Source organism: Anarhichas minor, unplaced genomic scaffold (genome assembly GCF_050575085.1).
Source record: "Anarhichas minor isolate MPS153535 unplaced genomic scaffold, ASM5057508v1 ptg000073l, whole genome shotgun sequence".
Lineage (NCBI taxonomy): Eukaryota > Metazoa > Chordata > Actinopteri > Perciformes > Anarhichadidae > Anarhichas > Anarhichas minor.
The window spans coordinates 7,728,902-7,755,001 of NW_027466519.1; the positions used below are offsets into that span (position 1 = coordinate 7,728,902).

Consider the following 26,100-nt stretch of genomic DNA (forward strand, 5'->3'; position numbering starts at 1 on the left):
CTGTTAGTGAGTCCTTTGTGCCTTTTTGAGTCAACAACAGACGTTTATGTTCTACAGTATTTTGGTTCACACAGCTACCATGGCGTGCTACCGATGTGGCTCTATGGATGGCGATTAGTCTTTCAGCTAGATTGGTCTGTCGGTCCTTCTCTTTGGTCCGGATAGAAATATTTCAGCAACTATCGGATGGATTTCCATGAAACGAGCAATTCATGGTTCCCACAGGACGGATCCCAATGATCTTTGGGATCCCCTGGCTTTTCCTCGAGCCCCACCAAGAGGCTCACGTTTGTAGTTTTCAGCAAAATTTCGCAACAGATGAATAGATTGCCGCGATATTTGGTCAAATTTTGAATACATCCAGTTCTTTGGCTTTTGATCAAATACCAGCGTATCTAATACATTCACAAGAAAAAATACAATAGAAAGTGTGAAAAAGTAGACAGAGGTTTGTGGGTTTTCCCGAACCTCCCAGTTGGAATCCGCTTCCTTAGAGTCAGAATCCATGTCCGACTGAACAGAGTCCAAGAGAATAAATGTCTGTCTTACCTCTCGACTCCGTCCTGGGAGTAGTAAATGCCGTAGGTCTGCACGATCCCTCCGGTCTCCTCCGGGGGGCGCCAGCTGAGTCGGACAAATCGACTGGACACTAGGACAGGGACCAGGTCGCGGGGGGCAGAGGGGAGGGCAACGCCCGGGCTGGGGGACACTGGTGGGGGATCAGAGGAGGAGGAGTAGTAAGTCAAGGGGGTGCCAGAAGGAGCAGGAGGAGGGCGAGGAGCAGGAGGAGGTGTGTGGGCAGGTCTATACTGAGTGGACGTGGCCTCTGTTTACGGGTTCATCCAGGGGAGAGGGAGGGAAGGGAGGGAGGGGGGAAGGGAGAGAGGGGGGAGAAGCAGGGACGAGGAGGTGGAGGCGGAGGGGGGAGGTTGCGGGAGGCAGAGCAAAAGAAAAAACAAAAAAGGAGCAAATGATGGATGAGATGTGCAGATAAGGAAGAGACAAGAAGGAAGAAAAGGAGGAAGAAGAGCGGTAAAGAAGATCACAGGCAAGAAAAAGAAGCGGCAGAGCATCTGAAGACTTTAGTCATCAATCAGCAGATATCAATCACCTGAACGTAAACACCGCTGCCTCCTCACATTTATTCAAAACTCAGAACAATGTGAGGATCTGATGAAGGGCCTTGCTGGATTCATTCAAACATTGAAATATGTTAAAATCAGGATTTTATTTCCTTTGAGAAGTTGATGTATGGGGTCTTGGAAAGACTGTTTTTATAGACTCATTTAAATTCATTCCCAAATAAGTTAAAGCACAAATGACAGACATATTTACCTGAATATGTAAATGTTTTTCGAGCACTTAAGAATGAAAATGAAAACGAAATGAACATCTTCGATCGTGACGTGCCCGTTGATCCGCTTTATGCTTGCTTACATTATTCCATCGTTTTGTTGTGGATCACCTTTCATAGAAAGTCTTTTGATTGACATTCTTTTTGACCAATGGTAAAACATTGCTGTGGCGCTAAGCCGCTGCTTAGCGGCCTTTCCTTCCATGGACCTCTGTAAGAACCGCTTTGACAGATGCCACTGACACTGATAGAACCAATAAGAGTGGAACTTTGAAGGAACCTCGTAAGACAGCCGGAAAGGTCTGTCTCAATAACGAGAACGTCAACTTCCAGCTTGGAAAGTTAAACCCATCGGTCCAAACTTGCAAGAATGCGTGACTCGCAACTGGGACAACAGCATCCATGATGACACAAGCAACAGTTTCCATCACTGTAATGTGTGTTTGCAACACCAATGCATGTGTGTGGTGAGATCTAGACATATATGAAGGCACGCAGAGCTATAGCTACTAAATAAAACATCCGACCAACCAGTTCTGCAGCAACAACTCTCAAATTATCATTAACATTATCAAAATGCTCATGATCAACATGCTATACAGAAGTCAGTATAAAACTATAGCCTGTATATAAGGAGTGGGCGTAGTCATTGTAACTTCACCCATTGGTTTGTGAACTGCCGTTTTGAAGCCGCCAGTGTGGCGGTTTCGCTGGATCTTGGATTATGGCCGTCAACATGTTTTTTTTGCAGCCAATGAACAGAAATCACCATATTTGGAATGCGGAGGAGTGACATATAGACGCCCTATACGGCTCTGATAGCAACCTGTCAATCACAGTAAGCCCGCCCTAAAGCATACCCTGCTTTATGGTCTATTTGACTCTAAATGGACCATCATTTACTAAATGAACATCATGCTGTATTGAAGAAGACTTGAAACTAGAGATTGAGACCATAAACTCATGTTTACAATGTTTACTGAGGTAATAAATCAAGAGAGAAGTAGAGTCACTTTCTCATAGACTTCTATACAATTGGACTTATTTTTGAATCTGGAGGAGTTGCCCCCTGCTGGTCAGTAGAGAGAATGCAGGTTTAAGACACTTCCGCATTGGCTTCACTCGGTAGAACCGGAGGTTGCCGCCTGTGTAAAACCCGACATTGGACATTCAAAGTAGGCATTTGTTGTTGATAAATTGACTGCATATTTGACCCTAATGCACACAAAAAAAAATTGGTGAACTATTGTGATTGTAGTATAAAGATTGTGAGGGTTTGGCTCGTGTTTCCCGCTGGTAGAAAAGGAATGTATGCTGGGATCCTTGTACAACAGTCTGTGTGAAAGTTTCTCCTAATTGTTTTCTGCGTTTTCCTGTGAAAGACCAGCAACACTCGTTACATGCGTACGTTCTTTTCTAAATAAACTTCTGTCTTCAGAGGAATCACAGTTAGGTTCAGGCAACAAAACGACTTAGGTTTAGGAGAAGATCGCCGTTTGAGCTAAAATAACCATGGGACAGAATGCAAGTTACGTCACAAAAACATCAACATTGACTGTTGGTTCCACGCGAGGAACCAAACAGTGGCCTCCTGGCTGAAAGATGGCTGGTTGCTGGACCCCTATGTGTGCTTTAGCATTCTTTTTACTTCCTCGTTCATGATTACGTGGATGACACACTAAACCATTTCGTGGGATATCAACGAATTTACGCGCATTTTTCCCCGTATGTATATTTCATACGAATGCTGAATTAAGCTCCCGTAATGTCCTCGATAAAACTTGCCGAGGAAAACCGCTTTCCCGACCGTTCCTGGCTGAATAAGCACACGGGTCGGGGATCCGACGACCTTCACAAGTCTGCGAGAACGGAGGGGAACGCAGATTGAGAAAAAGGCCTGGAGTTCCTCTGGAGAGGAGAGTGATGCGTGTGATCAACAGTAGTTCTTCTTTTGAAGTTTCCACTAATTATACAACTACAGAGAACAGTCCCCAAGGCAGAAAGAATAGCAATGATCAGTGTAACACACACACACACACACACACACACACACAGCTGATGAGTTGTCTTACGTTTTAGTGTTGAACTGATGATGGGGGGGGGGTTGTATAAAGATGTCGTCATTCAACAAAAATAACGAGTCCCAACTGAAAACTGATGATCTGAAACCAAACTGTCAGTGTCCTCAACTCCTCCACTTGTCTCCTCTCCTCCATCATAAACTGAGAAAAATCCAATCTGTCCCTGGGGTCAAAGGTTGTGACTCTCCACAGAGTCTAAATGCCTCCGACATGTCTGTACATGTCAATAAAGCGTCATTGAACACACACACACACTCACATTTCACACTATAAGACATGATGAAAAGAAAGACAGAGAGGAGGAGAAGGAGGGATAAATAAGGGGAAAAAGAGGATGAGAGGGAGGAAGAAAAGGAGGAGGAGATGGAGGAGAGAAACAAGAGGATGTGGCGGGAAATAAAGAGAGGACCAGAATGAAGAAAAATAAGACAGATGAGGAAATGTAGAAAGTGAAAGAAGGAAGGGGAAGAAAATGAGGGGAGGAGAGGAAAATAGCAAACGTTGCAAGAAAAGAAAGAGGAGAAAAGGCGAGGAGGCGAAGGGATGAACAGTGGGAGGAACTGGAGGAAAAAAAGAAAGGTAGATGGAAACAGAGGGGGTGTTAACACACCTCCGTTCGTCTCAGTGAGATGAGATTTCGGGGTGTGAAGGGCGGATTCGTTCCTGCTCGGTGACCCAGCCCCAAAAGCCGAGCCGGCGCTGAGCAGTAAAGCGTCACTCTCTGCCGAAAATAGACGGGTAGGCTAAATAATAGAGTCAGACACCACAGAAAGAGAGCTGGAAAACAATCTGAATAAGTGCTGAAAATAACACTGCAGTCTGCCAGACGGCCGATGATACCGGTGTGCACGCTCATGCACACACACACACACACACAAAGCCTCCATGTTTCGTTTTTTTCTATCACTCTGTCCATTTTCTACAAGCTGTTCTGCATTTATATTGTTTCTGCTGCCTGAATGATCTTTAGGGGAGTTTGGTTTCAGCTCTGAGGTTTCTACCAGAAATGTGTTTTTTTCTGTGTGCGTGTGCACGTGTGTTATATAAAAAAAAAAATGCACTGGAAATTATAACTTTTACATAAATAAAGAAAACACAGTGTACTGCGTTTCCACTGACGTTCAAAAGATGTAGAGAGGCTCTACATAAACATAGGAATGAAATCTGCCTCCTGAAAATACATGTATACTCAAACATCATACTCTGTCTGAGTTTATAACGTCTACATTAGGCACAGTTTTTTATTTTGTGTCTTTTCGATGCAGTAAGAGCCTTCTGTCATACGTTCAGCCAGGAACATTAAGTCATTGGTAGCATCCAGATCGGCTGATGATTGGCTGATCTACCTGAGTGCTGACCATACACATTGGTTATCATAACCAAGGTTAGGTGTAAACAGTAGTTTTTCAAATGAACATGTAACGTGATAGCCTCAAACGTCCATATACAGTATATCACATTATTATCTGTGTTATCTGTGGGTGGTGTGCTTGTCCACACATTTCTTCATTTGCCTGTTAATGTCAGTGCCGACAGACTAAACACAGTGTTAACACAGTCTGTGTGCAGTAGTCTGTAGTCCGCTTAAGGTCAAGAAAACAAAAAGGCACGTTGTGCTGGTTAATGACAATGTAATGCCTGTACTGTAGCTGGGGACCAGCGAGTGGCATACTGTGGCAAATATTGCCATAAAATAGTTAGACCTCTGGTTGATACAATATTTAGAACGACATAGACATAGGCTTTTTTATATTATTAGTGATGTATATCCTCATATCGCCCAGTCCTACTATCTAATCCACTGCTGCTGTCGCTGCTGCTTAACGTTTACACTACGACTTCTGTTGACTGCTATGCTGCAGTCAACAGCTGGTGATATCTGCTACCACTGCTGCTCCCTGCTAGTGCTGCTGCTACTGTTTCTTACTGCTACTGCTGCTGCTGAACTATAAAGACAAATAGCAGGGTCTCATTAGTTTCTGTTGTACAAATGAAAAAAGTAAAATCAAATACAACTTAACTTTAGCTCACACTGCAAGGGTTTATACCAACACTACTCTCTTTAGTGCTAATGCAGTAGAAGGACCTCCGGTATTTCAAACAGGTACAGACAAAATCTCTTTGGCTCATTTTTCTGATAAATATTCTCCGTATGCCCCTCTCCCTCACTCTCACTCTCTTTTTTAACCTCTATTTATGCAGACGAGGACTGCTGAGCTCATTCACTCGCTTCAGCTTCACTCTGCTTCACATTCATACTGCCTCTCCCCTCACTCTCTCTCTTTCTCTGCACTCAATTTCAGGGCTCATTTCAGCCAGCTGCCGTTAAAAACGTCTGTAACACACACACACACACACACACACACACACACACACACACACACACACACACACTTCTCTCTGCCCTCTAGTTTTAAATTCCTTTAAAATAGATACTTATTCCTGTAAATCTCCACCACTGGGGCTGTGGGTGTCTGAGTAAAATCTCTAGAATCTTGAGTGTGTATGGGTGGGTGTGCACAGTGGGTGTGTGTGCACAGTTGGACTGAACTGACCTGAAGTTGGAAACTGACTTTAATGGATGAAAGTTGAATAAAGGCACGTAGAAAAAACATATACTAGAGGTTGAGTAGAATACACAACACTTTAATGAGATAGCATCTTCTTTTGACATTTAGGTTATATATATATATATATATATATATATATATATATATATATATTTGTATATATATATATATATATAGTTTGAGTTATGTTTTATAGCTGTGGAGTTGTTGGTGGGAGGTTTGTTTTTCTTGAGAGACTAAAAGACTAAACTAAAACGTTCCCCTACTTTAAGGCAGAAACAACAGGATGAACCTGTATGTTGGACTGTTCCTTCACCGTACCGAAGGCAGTGTGAGGCGTGGGGTGTGTAAGTGTCGTCTAATGTGTTGTGAAAGCTCTGTGTGTGTCTGTGAATGTAAACTGCCCATGACAGTGTGTGTGTTTCTACCTTTGTAATAATTCACTGTGAAAGCTGAGAGTGTGTGTTTGTATGTTGGCTGGACCTGCTGTGTGTTTTCAGTAAAAGCTCTTTGTTACAGTCAGTAATTCCAGGTTTATTTAGTGCAATGTGGCATTTTCTGTGTCTGAAGCCCTGAAGGTATTTTACTGTGAAAGCAGGAAACACAGCTCACACACCGAACTCTGAGACCCTCATCAGTGCCAAAAAAGCCAAGCCCACACCGCGGTGACCTCGGAGGGCTGAGCTAACAGCATGATCAGCCTGTAATAATCACTGGTTCTTCCAGTGTAGACCACCGTGATACACCTTAATACTCTCCAGAGTGCTGTTAGCGTTCATCACAACATAACACACCAAAGGTCCAAAATACCAGTCTGAAAAAGTCAAATTGAGTGTATCGTCAGCAAAGAAAGGAAACTGTCTCCTAAGATATACATCTATAACTTAGATGCAACAGCAAGGTCTCACATTATTCATACTGAAAAAAAATTTGATTCCAATGTATATTGTCTTCCTACAATTTCAGCCTGTGAGAACTAAAGTATGAATATCTTTATGTTTAAGGAAACACAAACACACAGTGAACATAAGAAATACAAAATGATGTTTACTTCAAAATGCACGTGGCATAACCATTTCTTAAAATATAAAAACAGATCAATAAAGTTGGACATATAACATCACAGTAGTCTTTGTCCGATATCTAACTAACAGCCCCTGCTTTAAATAGACCTCAATGCAATACCTCTCTTAAATTGGAGTAATTGTAGTTTTATCAATTTTCCCCAATTTATAAGTCGCTAAAACAATTTCTTGCCATTGTGTGAGTTTGCATTTGCAGCACTTTGCACATACTTCATTTTATGAGCTGATGGGTAGTGGGATGTCCTACTGCTGTATGTATCGTGGTCCTGGTTCAGGGCTCAGCATCGTCCACCATGGGTCACTGTCAGGTGTTATCACACACAGCAGTCATCTCATCGAAAGGTCAACGTTTTAACTGACTGCATTTAAATGTAGCGGCGAGGAGATCAGAGGTAACACTGCCAAGTGTCTCCACTGGTCACCTATGTCCCACGTAAGCTGACCTCACAGAGACTACTGCTGGGAAAAGCGCTATGTTCTTGTCTTTCACAATGGTCCCTGTTTCAGAGTAGAGACTGAGCCTGAGTTTGCACTGAGGCTAGCGCTAGTAATCATCATAATTATATGAACAGTAGTAGTTCAGAAAGAGTGAATACATGTATTAATACTAAATCATATGAAGGATTTTTGCTGCTTGGTGTCCCAGAGTGTAACGTGGAAACAGATTCATGGTGCTTTATCTCACTTCCTCTCATGTTTTCTTTTTTTTGCCTCAGATTCTCCCTATCTCCGCTTTCTACCAGATGTAAAGCCTTCTCCTCTTATCTCATTCTACATTTTAATACCTCATGTTTTGAATGTTTTGAAACTACAAAATCATAGACTGACAGCGTATGATAAAATAAAATGAATCATAGCAGGAAGTTTGAGTTTCTTGTGGATTTTAACAAACTTTTACAGGAAAGTTAAATGTGTCTGGTGACACGGAGACTATTTTGTCTTCTGTTATTGAGAAGAATGGAATGTACCATGTGTATGTTTGTCACCAGGGGTTGCAAACTGGACTTGAAGATGGATTTTCATATAATAATGTGAGCATCTTTTATGTGGAACGGACATAAAAAGCAGCTTAATTGCCTCCCATACTCTTTAGATCTATTGTTTGGAGCATTGTGGTTCCCTGGACAGTTACTGGACAAAGAGTGGTGGAATGGAAAAAGCTATGGACCGACCCAAAATTGTGTCTCTGAAAAAATTTTTTTTTTATATTTTGTTGACTGAATGCATCCATCTCTTTGCTTGAGCACCACTATCAATATGCATGTAAAGGAGCAGGTGCCGCTGTCATCCAGGAATGATCCACTGCAGAGTTCGCGCTGAGACAAAATTCTATCATTGACTGAATTTTTTAAGAATGAGGGAAAAATCTGAAGGCCAACCGTCATTTGGATGGACTGGAGACCTTGGGGCGAGTGCAGCTGTGCTACTGGTGCAGAAGGAACACATGCATGCAGGATTCCCCCCCTGTTAAAGGTTGAAAAGTGCTTGCAGGATCGGGAAATCCCACGTTTAGAGAATCTGGTGAGTCCCGTCTCCACGTGGCAGCAGAACAAAACTGAAACGGCCAAGAGAAGCAAAGATGGAAAAATCATTCATCCGCATCGTGTGCGTTGACACGAAAAGTGACTGCACGGTCGGTGTGGAGTTTCTGTCCATCTTTCCTTTCTGTGCCCTTATAAATGCATAATCTACAAGTTTGTTCTGTGTAACAAAACATTCTGCTTCAATATTATTAATGTTTAGCCTGTTTGCTCTCCCACTTGCTGCTGTGCACACACACACACACACACACACACACACACACACACACACAGGGGACAGAGATTCAATGCTTCGAACGCAGCCACTGATCCCCTGCCCGCAGTAAATGATCTGCAGTCATCCAGGAATTATCCATTGCCCTGTGTAAACCAACACGAGCATGCATGAACGAGCAGTCCGCTGCAGTCGTCCAGAACTTATCAACTGCCCTGTACAAATGAGCACAAATTGCAGCTGTCGGGGAGCAATGCGCTGACTTATATAAATGAGCTCGAGCTGCAGTCGTCCAGAAATGATCCACTACCTCGTAGAAACCAGCACAAGCTCGAGGTGTCCAGAAATGATCCATTACTGTATAAATAAGATAAAGCTACAGTCATCCAGGATCCCCCCCCCCCCCCCCCCGCTCTGTCTAAATGAGCACAAGATGCAGCCGTCCAGGGATTACCCACTGCCCTGAGTTTACAAGCCACGAGCTGCAGGTGTCCAGGAATTATCCACGGCCCAGGATAAATGAGCAGGGGCTGTGATGGATGAACCTCCAGAGCTGCAGAGAGCAACTGAACTCCGTCGAATTTGAAAACAGAGCGAGTGAAACAATAATTTGTCTTTTAACATTTCTTGGAACTCTGCTCTCTTTGAACAGCGGGATTCGTTCAATACGTGAAGAGGACGTACAGACACACACACACACACACACACACACACACACACACACACTTTCTTCCTCCTCCTGCTGAGTGATGATGAAGGGGCTGATGGGAAGGTGTTTCATCATAAAGGGATCAATGTTGGAAGTGACAACACACACCCATACGCTCTCACACACACTCACCCCCCCACACACACACAGCGGGGTGACAGGTTTAGGCGTAGGCGGCGAGGTACAAACTCCAACCTCTAACCAATCGATAGGCGAGGACGAGCACACACACACAGTATATGGATGACCTTCCACTTCCTCAGATCAATAGAGGCCGACGTCGCAAAAATGACTGGGAGAGGAGAGGAGATAAATATTTTCCTCCCGCCTTCTGTCTCTCCCTCTCACCAGTTGTGGGTTTGTATGCAGAGCGAGAGAGATTTTAATGGTAGAGAGGGGAAGATTGATCTGATGGGAGATTATGATTATGAGAAGAAACTTGGGGGGTGGAAGCCAAACTAAAGCAGTGAACCAAAACAGACCGCCAACATCATATGAATAAAGTTAATTGACATTCGATGACTTCTCAGGACGCTGCTTGAAACAACATGAGGCATATTACTACGTTGCATATTGTGGAGCTGAAATCTTCGACCAGTTTGATTTTGGTTCAGCTTTGCTGACATTCTATGCATTTGTATTTGTCCTCACCCTACATGCATGCTATGCTTTCAACATCACAAACTCATAAATCTGACTTATCATTTTGTTGATTTAACAAAGTATAAAGCTGCCAGAAAATAATGACAGAGCCTCTAAAACAACATTTACCAATCCTCAGTGAGAATCACTCAGAACATTCCAAAAGAACACTTCAAGGTAGAAAAAATACTGTTTCACTTTATATAAATCCAATGGGATAAATTAAACAATAATACAGTAAAAATGTATTTCTCGTTGACAGTCTATGCATGCCAGTGTAAATCACTGACAGTGTTGATATTAAAATGTAAAATGTAAATAAAACATGCCGCTGTATGATTCCAAGAGGACTGCATTCGTTAAAGTGAGCAGTGGAATCATAAAAGATGCAGCTGGCCCCACAAGCTTCTCATTTAAGAAAGAAACGTGTGGGCTGATGGTGACAGAAGTAAAAGAAGAAGACAAAAAAAAGACTAGCATTAGCAGCTAACCCTACTCCCAGTTTAAGGGGAAGCTGTTGCTGAAGAAACACATTCTCACTCCCAACCCGTCACATACAGACGCTTGGTCAGTGGTCCTAAGCTTCGTAGTATGACGCTCTAGGTTCACCTCTAGCGTCAGCTTTGGAAGTTTCAGGGACGGCGTGTCAGTTTCTGTTTGTTACTTAACGTACACACGTAGTGTCAGTAAAGAACGTAAGTTACATAACAAAAAAGAGGAAAGACCAGAAGCCAGCTTCTGATTGGATCACCAATGGGGGGGGGGGGGGGGGGGGGGGGCTCTCAGACCACGTCCATCTTCCAACTCAACCTTAACTGCACACCTGTAGAGTTTTCTGCATCTCTCACAGTTGTGATGCTATCGCGGTGACAAAAACTGTCCACAGACAGAAATATAAACACCATGCAAAATAGTCAAAAGTTCTTCTTAGGTACTTCCTGCTACAGGAGGTGTCTCCAGGACCAGGTCTTGCCATGATCTATGACGCTGGACCATATATATATATATTGGATTTAGTCTATTCTATTCTATATCCATGTATATATAGATAGAAAGATATACTTCAGTATGAATCTCAAAGGCTGGTGCAACGCTCTGTCGCCCCCCCCCCCCCCCCCCCCCCCCCCCCCGTCTCTCTCTCCATATCAAACAGGTGTTATTGAGCAGGATTTCATTAAATGCGTCCTCTTCAGGTGCTTTGAAGATGTGTCTGGGCGTCACTGGCGAAATTGAAATGACACCCGGCAGACAGCGCGATGCTGCCGTGTTTTGATTTGTTTTGTTGTTTTGGAGGCGTGGGAGACAGTCAGACCGGGACATGTCGGTCACTCAAAACCTGTCTGTCAGGAGGAGGAGGAGGGACATGGAGAGCCGCAGAAAGAGAGCAGGTGGCATGTTGTATGGCAGCCCCTGTCATCAGTGTATGAATGGGTGAATGACGACATGTAGTTTTAAAGAGCTTTGAGTTGTCAGAAGGCTAGAAAAGCGCTGTACAAGTACAGTCCGTTTACCATTTATTAACTTTAGCAGCGTGCTGTGTTCAGCAAAAAAAAGCTGTCACAATCTTTGGTGCACTTCCCGCTAGGAACTTAGCTACTAGTGAAAATAGGGGAGAGTTAAGCAGCTATAGAGATGGACATTTTCCTCAAGAGCTGGAGGAGACCAAAAACAGAGCTAACAGTTACATTCACCAAAAGGCCCAAAACTAAAAACACATTAACAGTTTCCAATCTGCCTACAAACTATTGGTGTTTAATGTAGAGATATGTGCTTACTAATATTTTTGTCAACACATAACTACATTAATAATGTTGAGTGTGGCTTGTTCTAAAGTATCTGTTATTGTGTACACACTGCTTATGAAAGCTAAATTGTGGGGTCTATTATACAAGAGTTAAATATGTCTTCATACAGCGCTTCGTTTGTTTGACCCCTCCGTCAACCTCAACCTCCTCCCTACGCGGACTCTTTAAGCTAAATCACTGGTCGTGGCTCAGGTTTACATGGATTACATACAAATTGATTACATGTATTATACACAAATAACGTGTAACTTTTTCGTAGGTAAAGCCATGAACAGTGAGAACAACAGTGAGCCCTGCGGTCAGAGGCTGGCTTCTGATTGGAGGGGTCATTTTATCCAATACAAGCATTGAGCATGAATGCAGCATCATAGCAGACTCATCGATCAGTCTGGACGCTCAAAGGAAGAGAAAAACGACAACACTTGCTTTCTTACATTCTAAAGAATTATCTCTTTTTATTTTCTGATCATGGGATCATAAAATATTTTCATCAAATCACTCAATAAATGTAAGAACAGGAGAGGGATCATAGTGTGTTTTGGTATAATAAAATGGTCAGAGTACACACACACACACAAGTCTTCTTTTCTGTGCTCTCAGGCAAACACTTAATATGTATCTTTACCTGTCACACGCACACACATCATCATCATCATCAGGTCCTCACAGGATAGAGGATGGGAGACGAGAGGAGGCTGCCGTCACCATGGCAACAGACAGAGAGTCCCAAACCCCCACCCTTCACACACACACACACACACACACACACACATTCCTGTTGTAAAGTGGGGGTAGAGTAAAGCGTGTGTGTATAGAGAGAGCGGAGGTGACGGAGTAAAGCATTTCTCTGTGTGTGAGAGATAAGGTGTGTGTGTGTGTGTGCGTGTATGTGTGTGTGTAAGGTCAGACGCTTACTCTGGAATACAAATCTGTCATGGCTGACACACTTCCTCCTCTCTCTCTTACTCGCCCTGCCCTTCGCTTGACCCTCCCGTCGCTTACTCTCTCTTGTTTTTCCTCTCCGTCTCGCTCTCCCTCCATCTTTTCCACAGAGTTGTGTCGGGGTGATTTCATTTTTTCATCTCTTATTCTCGGCCCTTTTCATCATTCTCTGTTCTTCCTCCTCCTCATCTGTTCTTTCAGTCTCTCCTTCTCCATCCATTCTGATCCTCCCCTCTCTTCTCCTCCAGATGCCTTAAAACAATCTAGGATGAGCTGAAGGAGTTTCTGGTTTTGTCTGATTATGTGCAGAATCCGAACCTGGTGGCACCTATGACAAACATCGAGTATAGCTATATAGAAAGAGCCAATCTTCTCTCATGGTCTGTTAAATTGAGACCGTTTCATAACCAGTTGAGAGTTCCTCACAGTAACTTGAAGAATACTGAAACCAATCATTTCAATATTATCGATAATAAAGCGGTGTGTGTGGTCTGGTGTGATAGAGACAGAGAGGTAGAGAGAGGTTGATGGTGTGTATGTGAATGTTTATACCTGAACAAAAGACATTACCCCCTTTTCTCTCCCCCCCTCTCGCTCTCTCTCTCTCTCTTTCTCTCTCTCTCTCTCTCTCTCTCTCTGCGGACGTCACCTTCCATCAGGGGTGTTCGAACATAAGAAGAGAGCATGAAAAGAATAAAAGAAAGATACGATTTTAAAAAAACAACGGAAATGCTTAATTTAACAGGAGAGGAAAAGAAAGTGAGAAAAAAAGAGAAATGAATATGTTTTAATCACACTCCATTCATTTGTATTCTTATGTCTCATCATACATTGTTTTCCTCAGTGAGTTAGCTGTGGGCTACATCTTGGGCCCCTCTGTGTTTATCAGACTGTATTTGTAATTTCTTTTGCATATTGGCACCATTAAAAGTATGTCAAATGATCTTTTATCTCTTCCTGTTTGCACCGTAGGCATGGCTGAACAAACAAATAGCACTTTGATAGTGAAACAAACTTGAAAGACCTGATGAGGAGCGTCTTTTTTTCAAGTGGATAATAAGATAAATAATATCTTTGGGAAATGTAACTCACGCTGGAATTGTGAGAAGAAAAAAATAATAATTCCTAACTAATCATGCTGACAAAATCATACGTGAAATGGGCAGGGCTGTTCTTTAAAGGTCCCACTCTATTTTATCGAGCACATTAAGGCGGGTGTGCAATGTTTGGTTTTGACACGTCTGGGCTATTAAGGAGGATCTTGAGCTTCAGATAATTCAGAATCCACTTGCACGTCTGGTCTCTAAGTGTGTAGGTGATGTCTTATGAATGTCTTATATTAAAAAGGTGTGTTAAGCAAAAGCATCGTAACTGAAGACTGATGTTCGACTAAAGAGAGGCTTCTGCCCGCTGCAGGAGGCTAACAGCATTTTAAGAAGCTCCGGAGCCTGCAGGTGGAACTGTAGGAAATGTAGGTTTAGAAGTGTGTTTTAGGATTCATAATTAGAGGTGTGTTTTAAGATTTATAATTAGAGGTGTGTGTTAAGATTTATAATTAGAGGTGTGTTTTAAGATTTATAGTTAGAAGTGTTTCTTAGTAGAATTTGTAGCACCTTAGAGGTGGATAGTAAAATGTTAGCAAGTACTTGGGCTATACCAATTATGCTTGTAAAGCTTGTGAAGTTTTTTGCCAAAAGTTGCAAATCCTTATCGAATGTATAATATGTTTACAGTACGTTTACCATAGAAGTGTTAAGCCATAAAAGACAGTCATTGAATGTATTAAACTGTGAAGAATAGCCAAGGGTCAGACAGGGATTTTAATACAGGCATTTACAGGGACATGCAGAAGGAGCTCCACCCCCGCGCCAAGGGGGGGTCCTCTGGCTGGCTGATGCGAGAAGGACGAGCCAGCTGGATTCAGCCAATAGAAACTAAGACGGACATTTTGTGACTTTTTACGAACTATATAAGTAAATTCAGAAATAGCATTCTTCCTGTTCATCTCATTGTCATCCACGTGGTGTGTATGACTGCTTTTCCGCGCGGATCATATTTCTATATCGATGCTGTAAATATATATCTATAGATACTGTAAATAGTGTACTTCACTTTGCAATTGTTTTAGCTTCTGTAGTATTAAATTCTTTTGATTATAATTGAAACCAGCTGACTTTTTGGCAAGGCTGGACCACGTGCGGTTTCCCCCACAGTTGCGAGAGGTTCTTGAACCTAACAGAACCACAGACTGTATATAAGAAGTGGACGTTCAGCGATTCCACCGTCGCCATCTTGGATTACGGCAGTCGCCATGTTGTTGTTTTTTGCAACCAATGAACGGAAGTTACCATACTTGGAATGTGGAGGTGTGATGTAGAGACGCCGTATACGTCTCTGGTAGCGGCAGGAACCTGTCAATCACACTAAGCCCGCCCTAGCTTTATGGTCTGTTTGACTCTAATTGGACCATAATTTACTAAATGAACATCATGCTGTATTGAAGAAGACTTGAAACTAGAGATTGAGACCATAAGCTCATGTTTATAATGTTTACTGAGGTAATAAATCAAGAGAGAAGTAGAGTCTTAGTCGCCCCCTGCTGGTCAGTAGAGAGAATGTATGTTTTAAGATATTTCCGCTACAGTAAAATAGATGAAACAATCAAACCAATCTATACGAAATAAATAAAATAAATAAAAGCCAGTCTGTAAAAATGGGTTTTAAGAAGTGATTTAAAAGAGATTATTGATTCTTTGGGCAGGTCATTCCAAAGCTTAGAGGTCCTGATGGCGAAACCACGGTCACCTGTAGTTTTTAGCCTCGGCTTTGGAACAGCCAGAAGGGCCCCACCAAAGGATCTAAGGCTGCGAGCTGGCTTATAAGGGGTTGACATTTCTTCTATAAATTTAGGGGCCAGACCCAGACGTGCTTTAAAAGTGATTAGTTCCTCCAGAGAAACCAGATGCTAGTGAGAATGAGAAAGTGGAGGCGTTGAGGGAGGGAAAGCAACAGTAAATCAGACCACCTGTGACTACTTTTACTGAAAATCCCATCGCCCCACCAATAAATAGCAAAGATAAGTGGCCCCTAGCAAGAAGACCCTCCTCTGTTTCTCATTTGTAGTCAATATCCTCCTTGGAAAGATGTTGAAACTGACCATCAATAAAGATGAATACAGTGCTCTTGGTCATACAGATGGAAACATTATTAACCATAACATGATAATGTCATGCCGCCATGATAACGGAACGCACAATAACTAATTTCATTTTCAACTTCATCATAGTTCCACTCAATCTATGTTCCGCGAAAGGTCAAGAAGGAAATGTCTGACTCCAAGTAAATCATAATGACTATATCATATTAGCAATTATATTGCCTTGTGAATCAGACAATGAGAAGGTTAAATGACATGACCGGTTCACTCCAAAAAGACAAGAGAGATAAATGAAACAAAAACAGGACAAGTGACGACAGAGTGTCGGAGAGTAAAGACACAGGTTTTCTATCGGGACACTGAGGTCCAACAGAAACAACTGAAAGACACACTGCTACAAACCTGGCTGAGCTACCCGAGGAGGAAGGAAAGTAGGAAGGAAGGCAGGCAGACAGACAGACAGACAGACAGACAGACAGACAGGCAGACAGACAGACAGACAGACAGACAGACAGATAGATAGATAGATAGATAGATAGACAGATCGATGTGTGTGTCCTGACCTTCAAGCAGCCTTATGCATTTGCAATTCAGACCTTTACACACACACACACCCGGAATTCATCCACCTGGCTAATTTTTTTGTGACCGATGAAAGAAAAGAGAAGAAAGGAGCAGAGGGATGGGACGGAGGGGGGACGGAGAAAGTCCGGCGACATGAAGAGAAGGTGAAGGACACAATGAGACCACAGACTGACATCAGATCAGTGGTCTAAGGGTTTAAATCCTGATCCAGCTTTCAGATCAGATCCAGACCAGGATTTAACTGAAACCGCACTGCAGCGGGGGCAAGAGAGGACTGAGGAGACTGTAAAACAGAGAGAGAGAGAGAGAGAGAGAGAGAGAGAGAGAGAGAGAATAGGGGGTAATGTCTTTTGTTCAGGTATAAACATTCACATACACACCATCAACCTCTCTCTACCTCTCTGTCTCTATCACACCAGACCACACACACCGCTTTATTATAGATAATATTGAAATGATTGGTTTCAGTATTCTTCAAGTTACTGTGAGGAACTCTCAACTGGTTATGAAACGGTCTCAATTTAACAGACCATGAGAGAAGATTGGCTCTTTCTATATAGCTATACTCGATGTTTGTCATCGGTGCCACCAGGTTCGGATTCTGCACATAATCAGACAAAACCAGAAACTCCTTCAGCTCAGACTCCAGCGTGGCCTCCGCCAGAGACCAGCCAATCACAGACACACAGGAGAGCTCTGTGCCTGTGGAGAAGCTGCTCCTCCTCCTCCAGGAGCCAGGAGCATGAGCTTCTCCTCGCCGCTCGGCCAGTCTCTGCTGCGAGCCGACGTCGACGCCATGCCAAGCCGCTGGAGACCGAGGCCATATTGCCGGGGCCCCGCTGGAGAGAAGGGAAGCCCAGGAAAAACCAGAACCCGGACTAAGCGGGGCAGATGGTCAGACCCTACTGCAGTAAAAAAGAGAGCTTTTCTAAAGGGGACTGTGGTGCTCGGAAAGCCTACCGCTTTTGTCCACAGGGACCGCCAAAATCAACATAAAATTTGAGTTCCTCGTTGAATAAAAAAAGACAAATGAAATAAAGCTCAAAAGTTGAAGGTACAAATGCATATCAGTTATCATGTTTTGCTCTAATCAGCAGTGAACTGATGTATCCGTCCTGTCTACGGCCATTTTCAGTCGTCACAGAAGCTTATGTGGCCTCTGCTAGGAGCGGTTATCTTAACGTCTGTCATGTCAATTGAAGAAATATATGATGCTATCATTCGTTGAATTGACTACAACAGCCTGTTCTGATGAGCTGGCTGTGTTTTGTAAGTGAGGGATTACGTTACCAGCAACAAAGGAGAAAACCTGAATGGCGAACAAAATCTATATGAGATGTTAAGACCCGATATGTGAGCATCACCAACTGCATGTGTTCTGCCTTAATGAAACCAATCTACACTGACGCCACACTGCGTGTACGTGTGTGTGTGTGTGTGTGTTTGTGCTGGCATTTGACCTGAGTGAATGATGCATTTGCGTAAATGTATGTTGGAGAGATTTTAAGTACGCAAGTATGATAGTGTGTGTGTGTGGGAGTGTGTGTGTGTGTGTGTGTGTGTGTGTGTGTGTGTATGTGTATGTGTGTGTGTATGTGTATGTGTGGGGGGAGAGGGATTTTCTGGCTGAGTGTGTGTGAAGAGTCACTTCAAGTATCAAGAGGCCTGGCATCATCAAGGGTAACAAGGTGGTATGCTGACAATCACACACACACACACACACACACACACACACACACACACACACACACCCACGCGCACACCCCCCCCCGCCGTGATTTCTCGTGGGAATGTCTGATTGGCCGCTGCTAGCCTGCTGGGATGCTCGGTTCCCGTGGCGATAGTAACCAAGCGATAACACCAACCATCTGACCCTCTTAATGTCTCTGTGTGTGTGTTGCCATCTGTGCCACCGGCTCAGGGGAGAAGGCAACACACTGAACAGTGATTAAAGGGGAGACAGAGAGAGAAGGAAAGAAAGAAATAAAAAAGAAATGAGAGAGAAAGAAAGAAAGGAGAGAAAGAAAGACAGATAGAGAAAGAAATGGGAGAGAAAGAAAGAAAGGGAGAAAAAGAGAGAGAGAGAAAGGAGAGAAAGAAGAGAGAGAAAGACAGGAGAGACAAAAGAGGAGCGAAAGAAAGACCAGGTTTGATTAAAATGTGTAGGTGACAGAAGTTCTATGTATATTGATGCTAACAAGGACATCAGCCAGTCAGTTAGCTGTCTAGTGCATTAGTTGGCTGGTTAGTGAGTTAGGTGGTTGGTCAGTAACTTTTTTTAGTCGGTAAGCAACACAGTGAGTTAGCTAGTCACTTAGCTTAGACGCATGATTGTCAGCCAGGTAGATAAATAGTATGTAATGTATCCAAAGAGTTCCTCTTTTCAGAACCACTGTTTTCACTTGCTGAATCACTCATTCTGATTGGCTCGTCTTCGTCATGTTTCACAATAAAAGCATATCAGAGAGGGGAAGAGATTCCGCCCCCTCAAACTGCTGGGAGGCTCTTAATGTGAAAGAGGTGAAGGAAGTGGTGATTTTGCACCGACAGAAAACAGCAACAACGATATTATTGTCTACGGATATCACTGAATATGAATCACCTGGGTTTCACATGAACAGGGTCCTCCAGGATCACAACCATAATAATCTAGTGTGAATAGAACTGCAATCAATGTCTCTTGCCCTTTTTTTTTTATCTTCGCACACACACACACACACACACAGCTGTTGGTCCATTTAGATGCAGAGTGATTCTATCGCGCTGACTCAGATGTTCCGCAAACTGGCTGAGCACGTCTGTGTGTGTGTGTGTGTGTGTGTGTGTGTGTGTGTGTGTGTGTGTCAGATGGTGGTAACTGCTGGCAGACCACATGACTAACTGAATTGTAACCCAAACACAAACAACAACACAACACAACAAACAAACAGCCAAATCCAGACTCCGGCTGTTCTCTCAGCTGTGACTCAGTCGGACTGAAACATCAGAACGGAGCACTTCCTCCTCGGTGAATCACGGCTCGATGGTAGAGCTCAAGTACATTTTGTGATGTCATTCAAGTATGGAAGCACATGACACAATGTCGAACTGTCCTCAATTGTCCTTTGTCACTTTGTCTGCTCAGACATGGTCCTTGTTATGATCTACTTTGATTAGGACTAGTTAAGAATGCCAGAACTCATATGTACGACTCCTGATTCATGTAGCATAGAACATGTAAGTATGACTTTCCTAATGTAAAGGCACAAAGTCCCTCTCAATAATCACTGGAGGTGTGTGGTGGTGTCTGTATCTGCAGAGAGCCTGCTTTCTTCTTCTTCTTCCTTTTCTCTTTTCTCTTTTATTCAGCCGTGTTCGAGACGGTTTCTGTGCATTGGCCTCTATCGTAGCGACCAGGTGCCCGTTAAATTGGCACGCATGCCAAGAGGAAGTAACAAAAATGGCAAGACAAGCGCAGACAAAAAATGCTAACAGCAACAAGCGGCGAAACTCGGAGCGGACAAAGCTCGTTCCAAAGTAGATCTGGGGTTGTGTTTTCACACAAATCAAATCCTACTCATTGTGCCTTTAACTTGTGATTATTATCACTTTGTTGACTCGTAATCATTACCTCCATCACTGATAACCTTTACTTCAATAACACCAAATTACGACTTCAATAACTGGTATTATGAAATACGAAACTTAACTATTAATTATCTCTTAATAAACTCTTAGCTATGACTTCAAAAACACATAATTACGAACTCAATAACTCGTACTAATGACTTACAGAACTTAACTCCTAATTATCACTTAATTAACTCCTAATTATCACTTCAATAACACATAATATAATAATAATAATAACTCGTATGACTTGCAAAACTCGTATTGTAACCTTCATAATAGAACTTGTGTCTTCTGTAACAATCTTGCCTTGTTCTATTATTAATATTATTATTTTATTTTACGAAATTGTTTATTTTATTTATTTTATTTATTTTATTTATTTTATTTATTTTATTTATTTTATTTATTTTATTTATTTTATTTATTTTATTTATTTTATTTATTTTATTTATTTTATTTATTAGTTTATTTTTATAGTATTGCTTGCTTTCATTGTTTCATCTATTGTACTGTGTTATCAGGGTTTACCTTCGTCTGTGTGGCTTTGTTGGGCCTCAGGAGCGTTCTGTTGTTTTGTTGCCTTCTTTTTGCTGCTTTGTTTGTCAAAGTACTTTGTAAACTTTGTTTTAAAAGGGATATGTAAATACAGTTATTATTATTATAATTATTATTATTAAGATCTGTAAGCTCATATTTCCTCAAATCATGGATTATTATTATTAATTATAATTATGACATACATATGTCATGATTAAACAGAGCACATTTGTGCAAACACAATGGTAATTAATGCTCATTTTCAATACTTCTTTTGCTATTTAAATAATGTGTGCAACAAAATGATGAATTTGTGCTACTAGATGCTTTTCTTTTCTTTCCAGTATTCCTCATTAGAGGACAGTAAATGTTTGTCCTTTGATGAATCCAATCTCCTTCAGTGGTATATCTTTTGTTAGTTTTAAAATAACAAGCCAGATCGCTCTCATTATGGTCTGATTGGACATGTGAATTGCACTATAAGCATTACAATCCAATAGGAAAATATTCAAAACCTACTTTGCTGTCAGAACAATGTTCTATTTGAACTTCTGAACATAATAGGAAGTTCATCACAGTGTCAGACACTGTCACAGTCATGCAGAATCAAGCAGGACGGAGTTTATACTCTGCTCATGTTCTGGATTTCACATTGATGTAAACAAGAATTTATTGATTTACAAGACTTACTACTGCAACACGACATGAGAATTAAACTGACCCCAGAGAGCTGCAAATTAAGATGTGCAGATGCAATGTCACAGGACATATAGCGAGCCCAGAGAGGAAATGATGTCACGACAGGAATGGAGACAACAGGTGATGATAGCAGGTTTTTGTTGTTTTTTTATCAATGAGAGGTGACAGGGACACCACATGTATCAGCTGAGTGTGTGTGTGTGTGTGTGTGTGTGTGTGTGTATGTGTGTGTGTGTGTGTGTGTGTGTGTGTGTGTGTGTGTTCCTACCTGGCTCTCGGATAAGCAGCTGAGCCATCGCCTGCGAGCTGCCGGCTGAGTTTTCAGCTATACACTGATAAAATCCTTCATCCGACTTCACCAAACCCAAAATCTGCAGGTTACTGCCGTCCTGAATAACAGACACATTCAACATGTCAATAAAGGCTTTGAAACATATATCCCAAAGCCTGGCTTAGACCGTTAAACAAACAACACACAGCACATTTGATAAAAACCATCACAAAAAAAGGGGAAGAGAGTGAGGGGATGAGTGGGCGTGTGGGTGGGTTAATCCGATCCTGTGGGGACTAAAATCTTATCACACATTCACAATGTGGGGACCGTGCCTTTTTTTGGGACAAAATTAGGACAATTTTATGTATATGTAAATCTTGACATTTTAGAGTAAAGACTTGGTTTAATGTTAGGGTGAGGTTAGATTTAGGTCAGGGTAAGGGTTTGGTAGGGGAAGGGTTAGGTTAAATCTCCAGGACATGAATGTAAATCAATGTAGTGTCCCCAAAAGTGACAAAACCACAACTGTGTGTGTGTGTGTGTGTGTGTTTGTGTGTGTGTGTGTGTGTGTGTTATCTCTTTATAGCAGATAATGGGATAACGGATTAGAATTGATATCCAGATTATTGTATTTTGTCATAATGTCAGATTAAGAGTCATATACACACCACTCTAATGCTCTGCCTTTCTCTGTCTCACAAACGTACTATTATTATGTATTATTTCATTCAGATCGCATCTGCTTTGGATCACAGTTAAGTTAGGGTTGGGAATGTTCTTCTAAATTGTTTGTTTTGTCATATTTGAAATTTAAAATTCTCATGACATGCCGACATCAATCAATAAACCCATTGCTCTGACAAAAAAAGAAAAAGGTATCTGGAATCTGTGGCCGTCGCAGGACTGTAATAAGCCTGTTCATTGTGACCATTTTTGGGGAGTGGCTTTGGAGGGAGGACTGAAGGAACAGGCTGTCAGTGTTCCTGACTTGGCAACTTGGCAAAAGAGTTGGCAACACTAGACTGTGTTTTTCAATGTTTAAAATCCAGCTTGTTATTACTGGTTTCTTCAATGTGAGCATTGTGTGGCCAGCTTTAAGGTACTGTCAATGAAATAAACACATCCTACAGAGGTTTCACATTGAAAGTCTGTAGGTTTGGAACCTAATGATGGCTGCTTACTCAGATGCTATTTATTTTGTTGTCTTTTTGTTCCTTTGTTATATTTGCTAACTCACTGGAAAGCATCATTTTTGTGTACACTTTTAATTTGATATATGTACCCTCTCCTCTTTTGAAGCTCTAACGTGTCATTTTTGAAAAATGACGTTTATTTATTTATTACACATGGACTTGTAAATTGTTTATAATCGATGCAACTATTATTCAATGATCTTAAATATTGAACTTAAAAAGTGTAGATAGCATAACCGCTATCAAAAAATAAATAAAAACATTAAGCAAATTAGAAAACAGTATTTGTGTTGAAAAGAGAAACTTGTGAGGTGATTGGCAATGATGGTATTAGAGCTGTAGAAAGGGCGATAAACAAAATGTATCAAGATACAACAAATAAGCACGGAGTGTTGAGTTTGAGTTATCAGCTATCAGCATCAAAAACAAACTGATAACAACAATAATAATGATTTATAAAAAAATGTAATGTTTTATTTACGTTGCTATATTTATATTTACATATATATATATATATATATATATATATATATATATATATATATATATATATAAGTGACAGCAGGATATGTGTCTACTGCTCATTATCTGAGTGACTTTGTATTTAGGTTCATGAATGATGTTTCAAGAATTAGTGTCTTACAGTTTATTGTCTTTTGAAGAAAAGTAAAGTCGTCATCACAATAGTAACAACATTGTATGAACAGATTTATAATATAGTTATTTGCAATATATTGATTCCTGATTAATGCTATATGGATGTATATTTGAAGGTGTGGATTCCAATTGGATATTCTTTACTGTCACCAACTCTGTGGAGGTATTTTCCACATACTGATTCAAAGTTTCTTATATATGTAAATCTAGATAATATCTGTATAGTTTCTGGGTTTGCTGTGACTCACCACTATCTGGAAGTAGTCGCTGGGGATGACTTCCTCTCCGTTCTTCATCCAGCGAACAGTCGGTGGCGGGTTTCCCGTCACAGCACACTCCAGCTCGATGTCCGTGGACTCGTATGCATACGTGTTGGTCGGGTAGTTCAGGAACTGAGGAGGCACTGCAGAAATACACAAAACAACACATGAACAAGAGAGGAACATTCACATTTCACACGCAGTTTTAGAATGTTAGCATGTTTAGAACAGCATATTATATTTATTATTCCCTTTGTGCTCTAAATTAGCAAAACCTCTCTCTCATCTTGTTATGCTAAGCTAAGCTAGCTGGCTGATTTCCGGGCCAACACTTCCTTTTCTATGCGCTGCTCATTGTTTACAGTCTGATTACCAACTTAAGACCACAGTTAGGGGTGAGATAGCTGAGTTGCTGCGACCGGTCTTTATTTGTTTTTTCCGTGTTTATCACTTATGGCCTATGACAGAATATATTCATCAACATCTGAAAAGGAAGCGTGGGGATTAAGTGCAGCGGACTTTCAGACGATCACTGCCCACAGCCGACCAACCAGACAGACCTGCTGGACCAAACGCCACAAAGCTGCCCCAGAGAGGAGAGGGAGGAGAGACTAGGACCTGAGGCTTCTCCACTACGACCGAGTTCAATTGGCTGCTTTAAAGCACAAGTCTGAAGGAAAAAAGCTGTCTCCTGTCTCAAAAGTGACTGCTGGTAAACTGTCTACAGGCTCACTACGTTGTAAACAGGAAGGAAGGAGGGCGAGACGGGCGAGGTGGCTGCCATGTTCCAGCTGTCACTGAATGTCGTCTTTGACAACATGGACAGCAGCTCGCGGCTGCAAGGAGCAGAGACGTGAGGCAGAAGCCATTCTGAGGCTGGACGGGCATGAGGACGAAGCCTGGAGGCCTCGTGAAGCAGCGAGCACCGTGACAACGCCGTCAGCGTCAAGACAACAAACATTCTCTCCCCGTCAGCAAACACACACACACACACGGGAACGTCCTGTAACTGTCAATGAACACACACACACACGGGAACGTCCTGTAACTGTCAATGAACACACACACACACACACATGTTCATGAGCCCTGTTACATATTAACACTTTAAATATAGTACAGGGCCAAAAGTAAGCGGACACCAGAATATTACCACATATGTGTGTATATTTGAAGATGAAAGGAAGGAGGGGTGGGTGGAGGATGGGAAGGAAGAATGAAAAAAGAAGAAAGAGGACAAAAAGAAGAAGAAAAAAAGGATACAATGAATAGAAAAGACGAGAAGTTAACGAGGGATGGAAAAAAAGGGAAGAAACAAACAAAAAAAGAAGAAAGAACGAATATCAAGGAGGAGAGGAATGAAGTGGAAGGAGAAAAAGGAAGGGAAAAGGAAAAAAAGGAGGACAAGAAAAAGAAAAAAAGGACAGAGGTAAAGAAAAGACAGTGTGGGAAAGTGTGAAGGGAACACGAGAGAAGAAAGAGAAAGAGATACCGAAAGGATGACAAAAAGAGTGAAGGGGAAGAAGATGAAAAGAAAGGAGAGGAAATAGTGAAAGAGAGCGAGCAACAACAAAAACAACTGAAAGGGGTGAGAATAGGATAAGAGATGGATGAAGGAAAAGATGAGAGGGAGAGAGGAAAGGTAGAAACTTTGCAGAGGGGGGGGGGAGTTGTGTATTTGTCCCCCATCGATACATCATTATCTGGTGGTGTAACTTTATCACTGCAGTAATGCTCTAATTAAGAGCTAACGATTTCCCTTAAACCCTGAGCTGCTGCAACCACGGCACGCCAACAGCTACACAGCAGTGCACAAACAACACCGGCTGCTACACGTGTGCAGGAACCAGTCCGAGACACTGAACACCAGAGACATGGGGGGACACGTCTGAACCAATCAGAAGCAGCCGGGTGTTGGTCGGCTGCAGTCCCTCTCATGTCCTCCAGCTGCTGCTCCGGGAAAAACTCTGGATGCATTGAAGTGAACGGGTAAACCCCCAACTTCTCTCCACAAACATAAAGTCAGAACTGTTTTTATATCAAATGCTCAGTTGTGTTACAGTTCCATACAACAGTCTCTAATAAGACCGACCAGATAAAGTAAAAACGTGTCTACGTGCTGCTAAATTGGCTTCAACAGTTGTCTCTGTCACTGTTGTCCTGCCTCGCTGATCTGTATAGAT

At 42.0% G+C, this 26,100-nt stretch overlaps 1 protein-coding gene across 1 annotated transcript in view; it reads right to left on the minus strand.

The window, feature by feature from the left end:
• dcc (DCC netrin 1 receptor) overlaps positions 1-26,100 on the minus strand; it is a 233,678-nt gene that overhangs the window by 100,640 nt on the left and 106,938 nt on the right. The window contains exons 6-8 of the mRNA XM_076079935.1: positions 23,906-24,060; positions 21,802-21,922; positions 550-709 (exon numbers count right to left, since the gene is read on the minus strand). Coding sequence (XP_075936050.1) covers positions 550-709; positions 21,802-21,922; positions 23,906-24,060 — 436 coding nt within the window. The remainder of the gene's footprint in view (positions 1-549; positions 710-21,801; positions 21,923-23,905; positions 24,061-26,100) is intronic.